The sequence below is a fragment of the Ammospiza caudacuta genome, chromosome 7 (genome assembly GCF_027887145.1).
Source record: "Ammospiza caudacuta isolate bAmmCau1 chromosome 7, bAmmCau1.pri, whole genome shotgun sequence".
Taxonomy (NCBI): domain Eukaryota; kingdom Metazoa; phylum Chordata; class Aves; order Passeriformes; family Passerellidae; genus Ammospiza; species Ammospiza caudacuta.
In genome coordinates, this window is record NC_080599.1 from 18,027,740 (window position 1) to 18,043,848 (window position 16,109).

General features: G+C 43.2%; 1 protein-coding gene across 3 annotated transcripts in view; it reads left to right on the forward strand.

Moving 5' to 3' along the window:
• Window positions 1-307: 307 nt before the first annotated feature.
• ATF6 (activating transcription factor 6) overlaps window positions 308-16,109 on the forward strand; it is a 75,010-nt gene continuing 59,208 nt past the window's right edge. For 2 of the 3 annotated variants that reach the window (XM_058808411.1, XM_058808412.1), the window contains exons 1-9: window positions 308-446; window positions 540-604; window positions 2,323-2,410; window positions 2,729-2,823; window positions 3,306-3,435; window positions 3,682-3,888; window positions 6,399-6,619; window positions 11,985-12,170; window positions 12,577-12,668. In XM_058808411.1, the coding sequence (XP_058664394.1) occupies window positions 377-446; window positions 540-604; window positions 2,323-2,410; window positions 2,729-2,823; window positions 3,306-3,435; window positions 3,682-3,888; window positions 6,399-6,619; window positions 11,985-12,170; window positions 12,577-12,668 (1,154 nt within the window). In that variant the 5' untranslated portion in view covers window positions 308-376. Of the gene's footprint in view, window positions 447-539; window positions 605-2,322; window positions 2,411-2,728; window positions 2,953-3,305; window positions 3,436-3,681; window positions 3,889-6,398; window positions 6,620-11,984; window positions 12,171-12,576; window positions 12,669-16,109 lie in introns of those variants that run through there. The other variant, XM_058808413.1, reaches the window with a different exon arrangement.

Consider the following 16,109-nt stretch of genomic DNA (forward strand, 5'->3'; position numbering starts at 1 on the left):
TTGAGAGGACAAGAAGACACAGCCTCAAGCTGTGCCAGGGGAGGTTCAGGTTGAACATTCACAGGAATTTCTACACAGAAAGGGTGGCCGGACACTGGAATGGGCTGCCCTGGGAGGTGTTTAAGGACTGGACACGGCCCCCAGTGCCATGGTCTGCGTGACAAGGGGGTGTCGGGTCACGGGCTGGGCTCGCTGATCTCAGAGGTCTTTCCCAGCCGAGCTGCAGCTGTGATTCTCGGCGGAGCTCGGAGCGCGCAGAGCGGCCGTGCGAGCCCGTGCTGCCTCCGAGTGTCCGCCGGCGGCCGCCGTGGCGGGCGGGCGGGCCTGGCCCTGCCCTGCCGGAAGCAGACGTGTGTTTCGGGAGGAACGGGAAGCCATGGCGGCGGCCGAGGCCGAGTGGGAGCCGGCGGGGCTGCTGCCCGCCCCGGGGGGCGGCCTGGACTGGGGTGAGCGTGGCTTCGTGGGGCCGGGACCGGGCCGGGCCGGCGCGGAGCTCCCCGGCGGGGCCGGGCCGGCGCTGAGCCCTTTTCTCTCCGCAGAGGCTGTGCTGGGTGAGGAGCTGAGCGAACTGCTGGGCGCCGCGGCCCCGAAGGACGAGCCCGACGTGAGTACCGGGGATGGCGGGGGCCGGGTCCGCGCTCTACCGGCGGTGAGAGCCCCGGCCCGGCTCGGGGGGCCTCGGAGCAGCCTGGCAGGAGAGCGTGGCCGCCCGGCCTGCGCCCGGAGATAGCGATGGCTGAAGCGCTGCGGGCACGGCTGCGGAGCGTAACGGAGGGTGCCAGGCAGGGGGTGAGGGTAAGGGTGCCAGGCAGGGCGGCAGGGTAAGGGTGCCAGGCAGGGCGGCAGGGTAAGGGTGCGAGGTGCCGGCGAGGGCGAGTGGCGGTGTCACTGCCCCGGTGAAGGTGAACCCCGCAGGGCAGTGCTGGGGTGGCGCTGGCTCGGGGCTACCTGGGAGAACGGTGGGTATGTTACACCTACACCCACCCGGGCTGTTCTTTATCCCTTTGCCTATTAGGTTGCTTATTGTTTTTTTCTTTAATGTAGGATTTTCTCAAAAAAACTTTTGCTTGCAACCTTCTGCATTAATCCCTGTCGTTTTTTCTGCCCACTTGTCCGTACTGCTTTTTCTCTCCCGGGGCATTCACCTCGTGGATTCTCCTCTCCATGTTCTTCCCCTGCCATGTCTCTGCTCTCTGTGTCCCAGTCCACCTTCAGCACAAGCCTGGGTTATCATCTCATGTGAACCCCAGGTTCTAAGAGCATTCCTACATGTGTAGAACCAGTCACTGGAGAAAATGTGGGAACAGACTGATTGCATGGGGAAAGGTATTCCCTATCAGCAGGTCAGCATTACGTGCCTGGGTAAGGACTCTTAATGCACAGCTCACATTGCGGTTCTTTGGTCATTCTTCCTTTAAATGTGCTCTGATAAGCTTTCTTTTCATTCTAACTTAAAAATACCATTATCTATGCAGCTTGCAGGCTTTTTGAGCCTCCCTTCACAGGGCAAGTTGAGAGTATAGGGGAAGGTATAGTTGCAGCATGGTTTTCAGGAAAATCTTTGTTATATATTTGTATAAGCTGGGTATGTCATGTCTGTATTTTTCATGCAAATGCTTATAAAGGGCCACATTTGCATAGGAAACTGAGACTTACAGATGCACAAGCATAATAAATGGAGAAAACCCCCAATTGTTGTTTTAAACGGCATATGATAAATAATATGTATGGAGTGATTTTAGCCTGATTATTTTGATTTTTGTTGGAAAAGGAAACTGGTGTCCTTGGCTTTAGATGTTGACATTGGTGTATTCAATTATAGGGAGACCTAACACATACCATTAGTCAGGTCTTGGGCAATCAGTCTTGTGTCTGTTTTCCTGCTGGTAAACTGCCTCTGGTGCTGCTTTTGTTTGTAAAGTGCTTTGAGATGTAGTGGTGGAAAAGCATGAAATAAATTTTTCAAGGCAGATGAAGGAGAGGATGGCACCAGGTTCCCAAGACTTTTGTTTTTTAGTGAGATGGTTCAATGAACTTAAAACTTTTGCTGTAAAAATTAGAAAGAAGAGTATGATAATTAGTGATGATCTTAAACTGACCTGCCCCTTCCTACTGGTGTAAGTTAAAAAGAAGCCTTGTTTTGTGTGTTTCAGTTGAGAATTTCTCCCTTAAGGACTTTATTCTCTGCATACCTTAAGGCACCTGAAGTGATTGATAGTTGTGCTGTTTGTTTTGTTTTCTGGAGCTGTAGGAATGTGAACATAATTGCTGATGGTGTCAATGCATCTTTGTCTTGTCTCTTTTTCTGAACTGTCATTTCAGGAAAATGATCTTTATAACTTTCATTTTGATTTGGATTTGATGTCTTGGGACTCGGACCTTTGGAATATTACAGGCCATGCTTATGCAGGTAATTAACCTCCTATATTTCGCAGATGTTGCTCTTCCCCTCCTGCCCCACAAGGGTGAGCTCTTAAAACTCATGTGGAGCTGTTTGATGCCCTGCAGCCTTTGCTCTGTGATGAGAGATAGGCTGTGTTTCTCTAGGAGATGGGTACAGCTGGCAAGGGCTGCCCTACAGGCCAAGTTGTTCAATACCTTTAATCTCCTTACATTTTCTGCTGTGCCTTGCTTTGGGAATTAAATATCTGGTGTAGGACAGTGTGTTCCTTACTTTTCCCATTGCTACAAACTTGTGCAGTGAAATGTCTTTACCTGCCTCTTGCAGATGCAAACGTGAAGACAGAGCCTTTATCGCCAGCCGCTTCCAGCTGTTCGGTCCCTTCACCACCGGCTGTGGACTCTCCAGTGCAGAATGTGCCTGTATGCAAACCCCCCATGTAACACACACAGCAACAGCTCTGACAAACCAAAAGCCCTGGGATTTACTCCTCTGACCAAATTCATGGCATAAGAGGAAACAGCTTATTTTCCCAACCCTGGCAAAAACCTGTCAGTGGTGTTTTCTTATCTCTTCTCTGTGAACCGTTCGAATAAGAACATGTTCAGCTCTCTTTCCTCATCTATGTTCAGTAGCCTTGTTGACAAACAAAATGCCTTCTAAAGGCTTCTGGGTCTAGCAGGGTTGGCCTCTGCCTCCCATTGCTCTGCTGATGGGGAGAAGTACTTGTTGGTTTTTTTTAGTGGTACTTGACATTAGCCAGAATTAAATTGCAGAGTAAAACCTTTGTCCTGTTGGCTGCAGCAGCAACACAGATGTGATGAGAAGCAGATAGACTCTGAAGTGCTGGTAGATACTGCTCTGAGTTTCTGAAGTGTTAATCTCCTGTGCCTCGTGTCTGCAGGATGATGTGGACTTCAGCTGTAGCTCCCAGATGTCTCCCATCTCTCTCTACAGCAAGAGCTGCAGAAGCCCTGCATCCCCTGAAGGAGATGGAGGGAAGAAGCCTGCTGTGAGCATTTCTTCTCGATCTGGTATGAGAGAAAGAGTTACTTTCATGCTATAGATAATATGTGTGTTGTCTTGCATGCAAATTAATACTATTAACTAACAGACACTAGAGTCCTGTCATTTATTACTTAGGTATTTGATCCGGTGTGTTTATTTTCAACAGATATTATAGATGGATAAAAAACCCCACATTTAAAGCTACTTCATTATAGCTTGAATTATGTATTTTATGCCTCTTGGTCCAGTTCTGACTCTTTTTCTTTTTCTAGCAAATAATTCTGCAAGGAGCCTGAAGAAGTGTGGTCAGACAGTGTCCAGGCCTTTGATACAACCCAAACCCCTTTTGCCTGCTGTGCCTGAAGCTCAGGCTAATATTGGCATCCCAGCTAAAACCATCATTATTCAGACTCTTCCCACGCTTGTGCCACTGCCAAAGAATCAGCCAGTTGTCAACATCCAGCCAGCACCTCCTAAAGGTAGGTGAATTGTCTTGACTGAGCCAGGTCTTGGTGGTAGCATTGTCTGTTTGGGTTGGCTGGTAGAATGGAGTTAGGTTTGGTGTATGAAAGAAGAGGAATAGGAAAAAAAAGGGTCCTACATGCATTGCTGGAAAACCTTTAGGCTGAGAAGATGGCCTTACTCCTCTCATCCTGTCCTGTGAGAAACAGCACTCACATAGGCACTGTGTAAAATGGAGGACTGGATTATATAATTCCATTCTTTGGATTGGAAGACAGGCTGTGCTGAACGCTGGCAGCTGTGGAGATAAAACTGCTGATTTGGAAGGATCTGTAGGGATGCTTTGCTCTGCTCTGCTTGCAATGTCAGGTGGTGCATAAGGTGATTACAGTGCTGTTGTTGTCATAACTGAAGGAAGATCCAGAAGAATCAGGATGGCTTGAAGGGAGCTGGAAAGCTTGGGGGAAGTGATATAAGCATTTTTTACCCACATGAAACTCTTCCACAGGATGGAGGGAGCATGGGTTTATGGCTTTTTAGCTCACTAAAACAGCATTAAAGAGAATGTTGTGAAATCTGCTAAAAATTGAGAGCTGTGTCAGAGGTTAGAAAAGTTGATGATGTTAACAAGAGGAAAGTGACTTCCTGCCCCGTGATAATTCTTCTTTGCTACAGTTACCCTGTTATTGGTTTTTGAAGTAGCTCGAGCTTTCATTTCTGGCTCCATGGCCTGAGCTTTCATTTCTGGCTCCATGGCCTGAGCTTTCATTTCTGGATGTGCCTCTCCAGGCGGGGCAGGAGGGCCCGTGCTTGCCTTGCAGCACTTGCCAGCTGCAGTTGCTCGTTTCACCAGCTGATGGCCACAGTCTCTTGCAGTTGACTGCACGGGAGCTGAGGCGCGGAAGGAGGAAAAGGAGACAAATTCTTAAGGGCACGTATCTAGAAATTATTGCAATTGGGAAAAATTTGTCTCCATTACTGATTTCTCTTCCATCAGGGGTTCAGCCAAATCTGGAGATGCTGGCATTTGTTGTAACATGCCTAAGATTGCTAGACTGCTTAAAACACAGGTCAGCATTGTCAACGTGACCTAATTCTTATTCCTTCTGATGTTCCAGCTGATAAAATACCATCTGGAATAAGGAATGCTGGGGATATGGATTTCTTTGGATATAAGTCTAGTACTCTGAAGATCAGCTTCTCCTTTTCTCTGAAAAAAAGTCAGGACAGTAGTTTCTGTGAGACAGTGTAGAGGAAATACTTTTGAGAAAGTATGTCCATGCTTTCCTTTAACTGATGGCATGTTTAAAATTTCTCTTGTGGAGCTCCCATAATAAAAACCATAAGGATCTTTTTTCATCTGTCTAAATCCCCTGCATATGACAAGTTGGAAGTGCCAGTTTGAAATATGCCATTATCTTAAAAGAAGCATGAGAAATTTTATTTTCACAGCCCCTTTTAGAAACGCTTAAAGGCAAAAGCATGGTTTTAGAGCATCATCTCTTTTATACACAAAAAAAAATTGAAAAAATCTCAAATTCATCATTTAAGATTCTTAAACAGGGTTGTACTAAGTTATGATGTCTTTGAGATTGTGCCTGCAAAAAAAAAAAAGGTCTAGTTTAACCCCATACATAAGATCTTGGCACTAGGTAAATTACTTCACTTTTCACCTTTCAGAAGGCTGGATAAGTGCTGTAATCCATTGTCGAGCATTTTGGTTGGAATGCTCAGCTGGAATGTGCTCTTTTTGAAAGCTGGCAAGGTCATCCTGTTACAAAGGATTAGGGAGACATTCATGTGTTTTCAGACAGCAAAATATTACTCAAGCACCTGCTTGAGTTAAATGTAGTTGTTGGACTGAAATTTGTTGGAAGTGACTGTTTTTAATTCCATTTCAAACTGTCAAAATTACCTCATTTTTTCTGCCGGCTTTTCTTTAAGCTCAATTCAGGTTGTGTATAAACTCTCTTGCATAAGACATTTTTCAAAAATTGGTCTTAGTGTGAATTGAAGCTTCAGCATAAGTTTTGAAAGCGTAACTTGCATTGCTCTTTTTTGTTCATCTTCCATCTCGCTGCTAGTTTGAATTGATCTATGTTGCTTGAGTCACTTTGGTGTTGTAAGTTTTCCATTGAATACAGCAATAAAGTACTTATGGACAAAAGGGAGAAGAAGGATTGAGGAAAGTTGGCTAAATTCTGTGAAAAGGTTGTTCAGAGTGCTTCAAGTATTAGCAATACTGAATAATGTATATAACAAGTGTTGACTTTTATTAACTTTGAAGAGCTTTTGAGACAGAGCTTGGTTTATTGGATTCCTTTAATGTCTGTAGTTTTGATTTGCAAGATGGATTAAGAGTCTTGTAAACTTCGGAATAACTTCTTTCCATTCCTGTTCTGTGCAATATACTAATGGATTTGAGATCAGCTGTGCAGGGCAGGAGAGGATAGCAGTATGCCCCTGCAAAATGGTGATGTATAAATCCATTCCATCCATGCTGAGCGCTGCTGTTCTTGTGTTCCAGGTCCATCTGTGGTGCTGCCCCAGCCTGCTGTGGTACAGCTCCAGGCTTCTGGGGTGCTTCCTGCCTCCCAGCCAGTCATTGCAGTCACTGGAGGGGCCCCAGCACTTCAGAACCACACGGTGAAGGCTCTGTCTCCAGCTGCTGGGAACGGCTCCAGCAGCGGCAAAATCCCGGTGACAAAGCCCTTGCTCCAGAGCAGCTCCCCGGCCATGGGGCTGGATGTAAGTTCTGACTCTGACAGCTGCTAGCCAAGGCTTGTGCACCTCTTGCAGTTACCTGCATGAGGGACCTAATGGTCCCTTTAGAGTCTCAGGAAAACCCTCAGTAGGATTTCCAACTGTAAGCAGGGAATTCAGCAGCTTGGCACAGAACAGGGAGGAGCAGCTAAATGTCTGCTGGCCTGCCTGGAGCTGCAGACCAGGTGTGCAAGTGTAGTGGCAGAAGACAGTGCTGATTGATATTTACTGTAACTTGTCTTCTCAAGTGCAAGTTCTTAGTGGCTGGACCTCTCTTATATACAGGAAAATTTGATAGATCTGGTTTTTGGTTAGTGCCAAATGACTTTTCTAATCCATATAGTAAAAACATTTCTTTGGAAGCAGGTGAATTGGAAATTTCAATGCCTCATTCTCTTTCCATACCCATTTATCTCTCCAGATTTTACTAATAACTTTTAGAAACTTCAGTTACTGTGTTCCATATGATCCTAGTCTCTTCAGGCTCCCTTTTGGTCATTTATTGAATGAGTAGAAGAGGGCTAAGCTCTCAACAATTATAATGTGAATAAGTAAGTTTTTCAGTAGTAGCTCACAGTAAGCAGTAGGTGTAAAGTGTAGTTTTTGAGATGTGTGTGGGCTTTTTTTCCCCCTCAGCTCTGACATCTTAACCAGCTAGCAAGCTGGGTGTTAAGTTGATTTAGCTCCTAGTAACTTGGAACTGCTTTGATTGCATTTTGTTGTCCAAAGAAGACATGCTTGTAGAACAGACCAAAGCTTCTTGTTGGTGACTTCAAAACTCTGTCATTCCCCAGCGGGGTATTCCAAGAACAGTTGTGAGCTGAGAGTCCTATCACATCTCAGTGTAAGGTAGAAAACACTGGTGAAAACACGTGGAATTTTGCTGTATAGGCACCTGCTTATTAGCAGTGCAGATCACTGTTTCCCAAAAGCAGTGGGAAGCCTGTTCCTTCAGCTTCTTTGGAGGGATGTTGCTGTATTTCCTGGTGTCTGGGATTGCCACTCAGGCTTGATGGTAACTTTTCCTCACTAATCATTTTTGTGTGTGGGCTGTGTTTTGTAATGAAAATATTGTGCTACCAATGGTTTAGCAGCCAGAGTACAGTGGAAACTTGATATTCAAAGTGCAGAAAGCAAAGGTCTGTAGTAGGCAAGGCAGTTAAGTGTGCTGCATTTTTTAATGATAATTGCCCATCATGCAAAGTTAAGTCGAGGGACCACAAATCAATGACCTGCAGTCACTAGATTTGTGACTCCCTGTAAGCAGGGCTAGCATGGCACCTTGCCATTGTCTGAATGTAAGGGTTAATTGACAAAGCCCCCTCATTGTCATCATATTCCATATACATATCCATATCCACGACATCAGGAGTCAAATGTGTAGCTGGGGTACCAAGCAGGTTTTGGTTTCCAGGGGTGGTTGTGTTGGTATTTCCACACAAAGCCATTTTAGGGAAATAGTTTTAAGACTTGTGAAATGCTGCACGTCTTACCTGTGTTTGTTACAACATGAAAAAACAGTTGCAGCTGTTCTTTGGCACATACTGTGAAAAAGTGCTTTGAGAAGAAACAAATGTTTTGGGATTCAGCTGGGGCCAGCAGGGTTAAAACATCTCCCGATTGCCTTGGACACAGTATGTGGCGCTCAGGGCTGCACAGAGGGAACTGCCATTTGAGCTCTGCAACACGTGTTATTGTTTCCTAATCTAAGCAAATGTTGCAGGATAAAAAGAAACACTGCAGGACTTTCTTTTGGGTTTAGGAGGGATAAACTGTTAGTTTAACATTCAGACTGCCAGTGAATTACACTGGGATGAGCTGATGGCTAGCTGTAAGTGTTAGGCCCCGTGTGTCCTGGTGGCACACGTGCAGCCCACCAGCCATGAAGGAAGTGCCAGAATACAGAAAACCTAGAAAAGATTAATTATGCAAAATTCTGTGCTGTACATTATGTAATATTTGTGTGATGTAAACTCATTAAGCAAGTTGTGTTCTGTTGAGTTAGAGACAAAACCCAGAACTTCCATTCGAACAAAAAAACCTTGCATATGTCCTGTATTCCTGCAATCAAAGATGCATCTTCAGACAGTAGCTTTCATAAGCTGAGGTAAGAAGCCAGCTAATGCTGCATTGAATGGTTTGTACTTTCAGCTCTTTGTCAACTTTCCCAGCACATGTACAAAAACACTTCAGAGTATGAGAGACATTCTTGCTTCTAGAAGTACAGCTTGTGTTGGAAGGGAGGTTAGATTTTGTTCATAACTGAGTTTTCTTTGGAAGTAAATGGAGGTAGCGGTGTTTATTTGTAAAGTGCATGACTCTGTAAAACCTCTGAAGATAGAGGACAATCTGAATCTGGTTAGTGCTCTTTAAAGCAAGGCTTTGCAATGAACCTGCCAGTTCTCCATATTTACAGCGTTTTTGTGTGTGTCTCTGCTAGTGGTGGTGTGGTTTTCAAAGCTAGAAAGCAGAAGTTGCATCACTAATTACTGATTGTTTTTAAGGCCAAGTTCTCCCTCTATGGTCTGTGTTTCCTTAGAACCAGGAGTTGCTATCTTGAGTGGAACATTAATATGATACAATTTTAAAAGTTGGAGGCTGTAAAAGAAGTTAGCAGAGCTGTTTGCTACCTTTTATCTTGGTTCAGCATTTGTGTAAAGCAATGTTGCTGAAGCAGACTGACATTATAAATTACTTTCTTTCCCTCCTGAGTATCAAAATGCTCGGGCAGGGGGCATATTTACCTTGGTGCTAGGCCAGCTGTGTGATGCTGACTACCATACTGCTTCCAGGTTCAGCATTCCTGTAGCACTTTCACACAGCTCTTTCCATTTCCTGCATCACATTTAGTTGGGATTGAGTGTGCAGTTGTGGCATATTCCCTGAGAAAAGCCAGGCAAGACCTGGAGGGCTGACCAAGAAAGACCTTAAGCTGTTTAAGGATTGTAAATTAAAACAAAATAACTTAGGGACACAAATACTGGATTTCATTTCAGCAGGGCTTAGAAATTAGTCAAAATGTATTTGGTGAGGCATATACTGAAATGCAGCTACTGCACAGAGTACCTGGAATCAGCTGGGGAGAGTTGCTGTTCCTCACAGCATTTGGGCAACTGTAAGTAAAGTAGACCAGTCCAGATAAGTGACACATAAAATGTAGATGGCAGTGTCTGAAACAGTGACAGATGTATGTTAGGATGTACTTTTAGTATAGAGCCACTGCACTGGTGCTCTAACACCTTATTTTCTTCAGGGAAGCATGTAGATTTGCCAGAGGTTCCAGACATGTAATTAAAAGCTGTCCAGTAATGAATAATCCTGAGCAGGTCTGTAAACAAGAATGGATGAAAACAATTTGGTCTTTTCTGAGTTCAAAATGCAGAATGTCTTTTTTGAAAGGGGAATGTAACTCCTTGTTTGGAATAGCACACAACTTGAGCCAAAGCTGCTGCATGAACTCATGCCTTGTTTTTTCATCTCTGAACAGTTTAAGTGATCCTGGCCCCAGACTGGTGTGTTCTGTACGCTGCAGTTCTTGGCTAGGCTGAATCTTTTTTTTGGTCCAGTTTTTATATGTCTGCAGAAGCTTTTTTATGTTAAATGTTGTACTTAAAAATTCAAGACAAAGCTTAGTGTTAATGAAAATATGTTAAAATCTTTTCCTTCTCCACCCCATGCTAAAGAGAGAAACTGGATTAAGTACAAACAGCTTCACTGTCATGGACTTTGGTTGGTGAAAGCAGGCTAGATATATAATAAATGATCTTTATAAAAAGCAATTAGACCAACATGGAGGCAACCCAGAACATTAATGCACTGTAGCACATTTTCTTCATCTTTGTCACCAAACTGCAGCATCAAGAAGAATGGTTCTTCAAACAGCTTGTGGCCACTTTTTGTTGAAGATGCCAGTGCCCTAGAACAGCATATTGTCTGTGTGCAGATAGATACAAGGAGAGAGTTGAAAAGCTTTGTTAAGGATTTTGGAAAGCCGAACTCAAAATCTGAGTTAGTTAATGTTACTGTTCTGTGACAGATTATACTATTTCCCTAGAATAATACTTCTGGAATAGTTCTCATCTTTTTTCTTTAATGTTCCTGCTCTGGGAGATACAGATTACACCAGAGCCTTTGCTGGTAGGTACTGAAGGATATTCAGGTCTATGTAAGATGGATCATTCAGAAATCTGTCAGTGTAATCGTCATTGAGGCACATCCCATTGCAGCTTAAAAATGCGATGGAATTCTTCTCTTCCTAATGAAAACACTGTTGCTAATCTGTGAGCGAAAGGAAATCAACAATCTAGTGTTTAAACTTAGGATTTCAAGTATTTTTTGTATAGTTCTGCAGTATTCATCGTTGTTATCCTTGTCGGCAGCAAGATGCTTTTGGTCTGGGTCGTCCCACTCAGTGCAAGCCACAAAATGACTAAGTGGTAAAAGATGATGGAGTGTTCCTGCATGGGAAAAAAATCAGTCATCAGGATTGTTGGAGGATGGGGAAGGGTTGCTTTGAGCTGTCCCAGTCTGGTCTTGCAGACTGAATGCCTGCTAGTGGTTAGAATGAATTATGTGCTCTCCTGGAGCATGTTTGCTGGTTGAGCTTCATCCCGAAGGAATCCAGTTCGTGTGCTCTCAGAGATTGGTCTGTGATGTGAAGCAAAGCACTTTTAGTGGGACAGTCAGGAAATGTGAACCCAAGCCACACTCCTGATCTGAATTAAGATGTTAGTGTAGATGCACCCAGAGAGTGCATTTAAACTGCCGTGTGAGTGCTTGATACACACGGAATGTGCAATCTGAGATCAGCAACACTATTCAAAATCTCAAAAACTGTGTAGCATAGGTGATAAAGGTACAGAAGCAGGTGTAATCAGTATGGAAATGACTTCCATACAGAACAGACTGAAAAACCCTAGAAATTTTCTGTTAGGAAAGCAGATGACTGTAGCCTGAATGTAGCAGATGATTGTAGGCTGTAAAATGGTGCAGGGAGAAGTCAAGGTAAAAGACATTCTTGCTGCCTTGCAGACCTGAAGATAAGTTCTTTTCTGTCTTGTGATGTGATTGATCAAATCAAACTTGAGTATATGTTTGATGACCCCTGCATATAGAATGTTGAGAATACAGAAGAAAACAGAGGCAGTTCAGGACCTGTTTTTTCCTTAGGTGTACCATGATCCTGAGGTGCCTCTGTGCTGACCATTCCAGGTCATTTGAAGCAGAGTATGGGAAAGACCTGCTTTCTATCTGTGCAGACCTCTGACAAAGCAGAGAAGCAGAAATTCTGTGTGGAATGGAGACAGTTTTAACTTGTGGATTGTTAACAGCCTGTGTATTGTGTGTTCAGGTCAATGTCTTGAGGCGGCAGCAGCGCATGATTAAAAACCGTGAGTCAGCCTTTCAGTCACGCAAGAAAAAGAAGGAATACATGTTGGGACTGGAGGCCAGGCTGGAGGCAGCCCTGCTGGAGAATGAGAAACTCAAGAAAGAAAACAGCACGTTGAAGAGGCAGCTGGATGAAGTGGTACTAGAGGTAGGAGATTGTGGTGAAGTCTGATTTCATATGAAGACAGTTGTTCAGGTGGAAGGTGCTACAACAGAGTTGGGGAAATATTGACTATAAGACCTTTGAGGGTTTCTAGCTCAGCATCCCGGTCCAAGCATGATTTTCACCAACTCTAGGTCAGGATAGCTGACACATCTGGTAGACTTTTCATTCTTTACTTCATGATGCTTCTGCATATTTCACTGGATAGAAGCTGATCATAATGTTTAAACCAAAGTTTTGTTTTTAAGTAGGTCAGGACCATATTCACACATAATTAGGCAAGTATAAATCTAAAAATCAAATATAATTTGGTGTATGTACTTGGCTTCTGACATACCCCTGCATATGTGTACCTGTCTTCTACTCAGTGTCTTCTGTTTTCTCTGTCTAGAACCAGAAGCTCAAAGTATCATCTCCGAAGAGAAGGACACTCTGTGTGATGGTGATACTGGCCTTTATAATGTTGAATTATGGTCCATTGAGGTAAGCTGCTTAGAAATTCCTCTTTGCATGGCAAGTTTCCTGTCCTGAGATTTTTGTTTGAATCATTAATAATAGCCAGTGTTGTGTTTTAAAGCCTTGAGCTTGAAATCTGAAATCTGTCATTTATTCTCCTCCTGCTTAGGGGAAGATGCATCTGTATAATGTTTCCTCTTCTGGAATCCTTCTGGCAATAAGGGCTGGATCTTTTACATCTCATTTCTTCTGGTTTGGCATTTTGTTATTCAGTGCCAGCACTCAGCAGTTTGTCTGCTCCATTTATGCCTGTAGAGATTAAGAACTGTGTTTAGAATCCTTTTAGGAAAAAAAAGTCAGACTTGGAGAGCTTATCTGCTTGCTCATACCTGTGCTAATTTCAGTAGCTATGACTTGAAGCTGCTTTAGTGCTCAAAATACTCAGGAAACCCTGCTGTATATTCCATGCCTTGCAGCCCTGACTCTTAAGATGTGTCCAGCTCCCTCATTACTGAGTAAGCCCTTGTCTCCCAGGTCTGGTGAAGAAGTTGTTCCCTCTCCTTAATTAGTTGAAGTGGTAATCAGAAACTTCTCTTATTTGAACTGTTATCAGTAGAGTGTAGAAGCCAGAGAACAGCAGGGAAAAGCTACATCACTTGGCAGACACTTTATAAAGAAATCTGTGGAAGAAAGGAGAATAAAAAGAAATACTTCTTGCACATACCTGTCTATTTAACTTGCTTTGGAACATAAAGACCTTTTTGATTGAGCTGTTCACTTTTTCAAAGAGGCATAATATTTCAGTAGGATCCCAGTCAGCAGTGTCTGCATTTGTCCTCAAAATCCCAGTCAAACTAAAGCAATGGGATAAATACGGAGGAAGATTTTGTTTCTGACTGTGATAAATTTTTAGAAAGTGATGTTGGTATTTTTAGTATTAGAAAAATTGCTAAAGCTGAAATTACTTCTGAAGTATTTGCACTTACTGCAAATATTGTTTATATCAGGAAGTAAAATACAGCTGATAATTTTGCTTTGATATGGATGATGTTAAGGTAGACCGTTTCTTAGTGTATTTAGGATTTGTATTGTGACTTTTGACTATCGGGCAGAAAAGTCATCTTCCAGATACTAAGGGATTGATTTGTACATCCCATCTACATTTGAAGCATTACTATTCACTTGAGATAGACACTGGTTGAGAATTACTAGAGCCAGTCATCTTTCTAAAGCTGGGGGAAGTGTACTTGTGTCTGCATTGCAGTGAGATGATGGAATGCATGAAATTCTTGTTCGTGATGAAAGGCTTGGGAACAGAGAGGTGGGTGGAAAGTCTTTTACCACAGTGCTCTGAAGTTTTGTGGTATCTTCCCTACCCCCAAAAATAAGCAAGGTGTTGAGCTCAATGGCAAGGCACCGCTGTCGGAGTGGTCTGGAAGGTCATGTTGTGTTCATGTCTTTGCAGCACTCAGTAACTATAGGAGTGTGACAGGGTTAACTTTCTGACAGGTTTAATGTTTAATAAAGTAGATAAAGCAAGAAGAAATCCTTGGGTGTCTGACTGTTCCTGGCCTGTAGAGTAGCTGAGCATGCCAGTGTAACTGCTGTGCCTGAACCAGGTGGTTTGCATCAGCACTGGATTTAGGCAATGAAGAGAAATGTAATTGCAAATTTGCAAGGAATTACTCCTCCTGTTTTTTGTCCTCCCTAGCAGAAGAAATGCTCACACTGCAATTAAAATGCTAGGCTGTATCAAGGTGGTGTGAATGTTTGATTGTGCAATACTCTTTAGAAGACCTGGAATATGAGCTATACAGACAATTTCTTTAGATTTCACTCCTCCCATACGCATTTTCTTTATAAAGGTGTCACTGAATGGCAGCTCCACGAACAGGACAGGATTGCTGTTCTGCTTAGTCCTTAACAGCAGAAGCTTCCAATATATGTCCTTTTTTCCAGTCCCTGCAATTTTTTACAGAAACAAGTAACTTTTTTTGTGATAATATCCATGCTAGCTTATAGTTCAGCAAAAACACTATTTCCCCCCAGTTAGCTAACTGTGGAATCCCTAATTTCCATGCAGTGGTTAGCTGGAGGTAAATATGTTCTGAAACCTCGTGTTGCCAATTTTTCTATGTAAGAAATCATTTCACTTACACACCTGAATGGAGTTGCGGGATATTTTGATCCAAACATACTAGCAGTGAATATTTTGTTACTTAAAACCAATGAACTGTTGCAAAGAGAGTGTGACATCCAAAAAAGCAAAATCATGGCAAATTCACCCCCTAAAATCTGTAGCAGACTTTTAAATTCCCTTAGCTGGCTTTATTGTAAGATGCTTTTCAAGTTCTTGTGGGAAGTGGTAGGATTTTTTGAAGACTAGGGGTAAAACAAAAGGGCAGATGTATAGGTTACCTCTTTCTGTCAAACCAGAGAAAGCAGAGAAACAGTTGGATTGTTTAGGGTTGGGGATGTGAGGCTGAAGAGCAGGCAGTCCTGCAGAGCCTCCATGGCCTGCAGTGGATCAGTGAAGGTGCAGTGTTTGGGCTCAGCATTCCACAGAGCAATCCCATCTGGATGGGTGGATGATCTCAGATTGCACATTCTGTGTGTCTCTGTGTTTACTCTGCATTAGTGGATGTGTGTTGCACTAATAACAACTAACACAATTTTTTTAATCAGTCTTAAGTCTTGTTGCCTGTGTGTGTGGTGAGGTGTTTGTAATGTTTTGTGGCGGATGCTGAGCCTGCTGTTCTGCTGTTTTAAGATTATGGAAAGCAGTCCAGGATGTGGCAGCCCTTGGCAAACGAGTTTAGCGATAAAATTATTCTGCTGACACAGGTTTTCATGCTGACAGATAGCGTGGGGGTAATCTGTAATGCTGAACTTGGGAATTTGGGGGTGGGGGTGAAAGTCTGGTAGGGAAGTTGGCCTGTTGACACAAGAAATCTGTTTGAAAATACTGCAGGGAGAGTGCTGCCCAATCTGCTTAATTACTGACAAGCCTTTCAGAACATCCTTCAGTCTTTGACACAGCACCATGGTATCTCTAAGAAAAGAATGCAAGTCTGATTGTATAGAAATTGAATGCCAGTGCAATTTGAAGATGTGAAAGGGGCTTCTGGGGAGCTAGTGGTCACTCTGCATTGGGTAGTTCTGTGTTACTAAACTCTTTGGGTTTGTTGCTGCTTTGTATTGAAAACTGAAGCTTTCAGTTATTAAAAGCAGAACTAATTTAGCAGAAATTCTGTTAGTGTTTCTCTTTTATCTGTGTGTTTTATACTAAAAGAGAGGCGCCCAGGAATTTCCCATCTGTGTGTCAGTGAACTATTCTGTAATCTTAGTGAGTTATTTGGATTTGGATTCAACACATATAAAAACCTCCTTTTATTATTATTTGAGAGTGATTGGTGAGGTGTGTGGAGGGAAGAGGGTATATTTTGGTTCAGTTCATTACTGAGATCA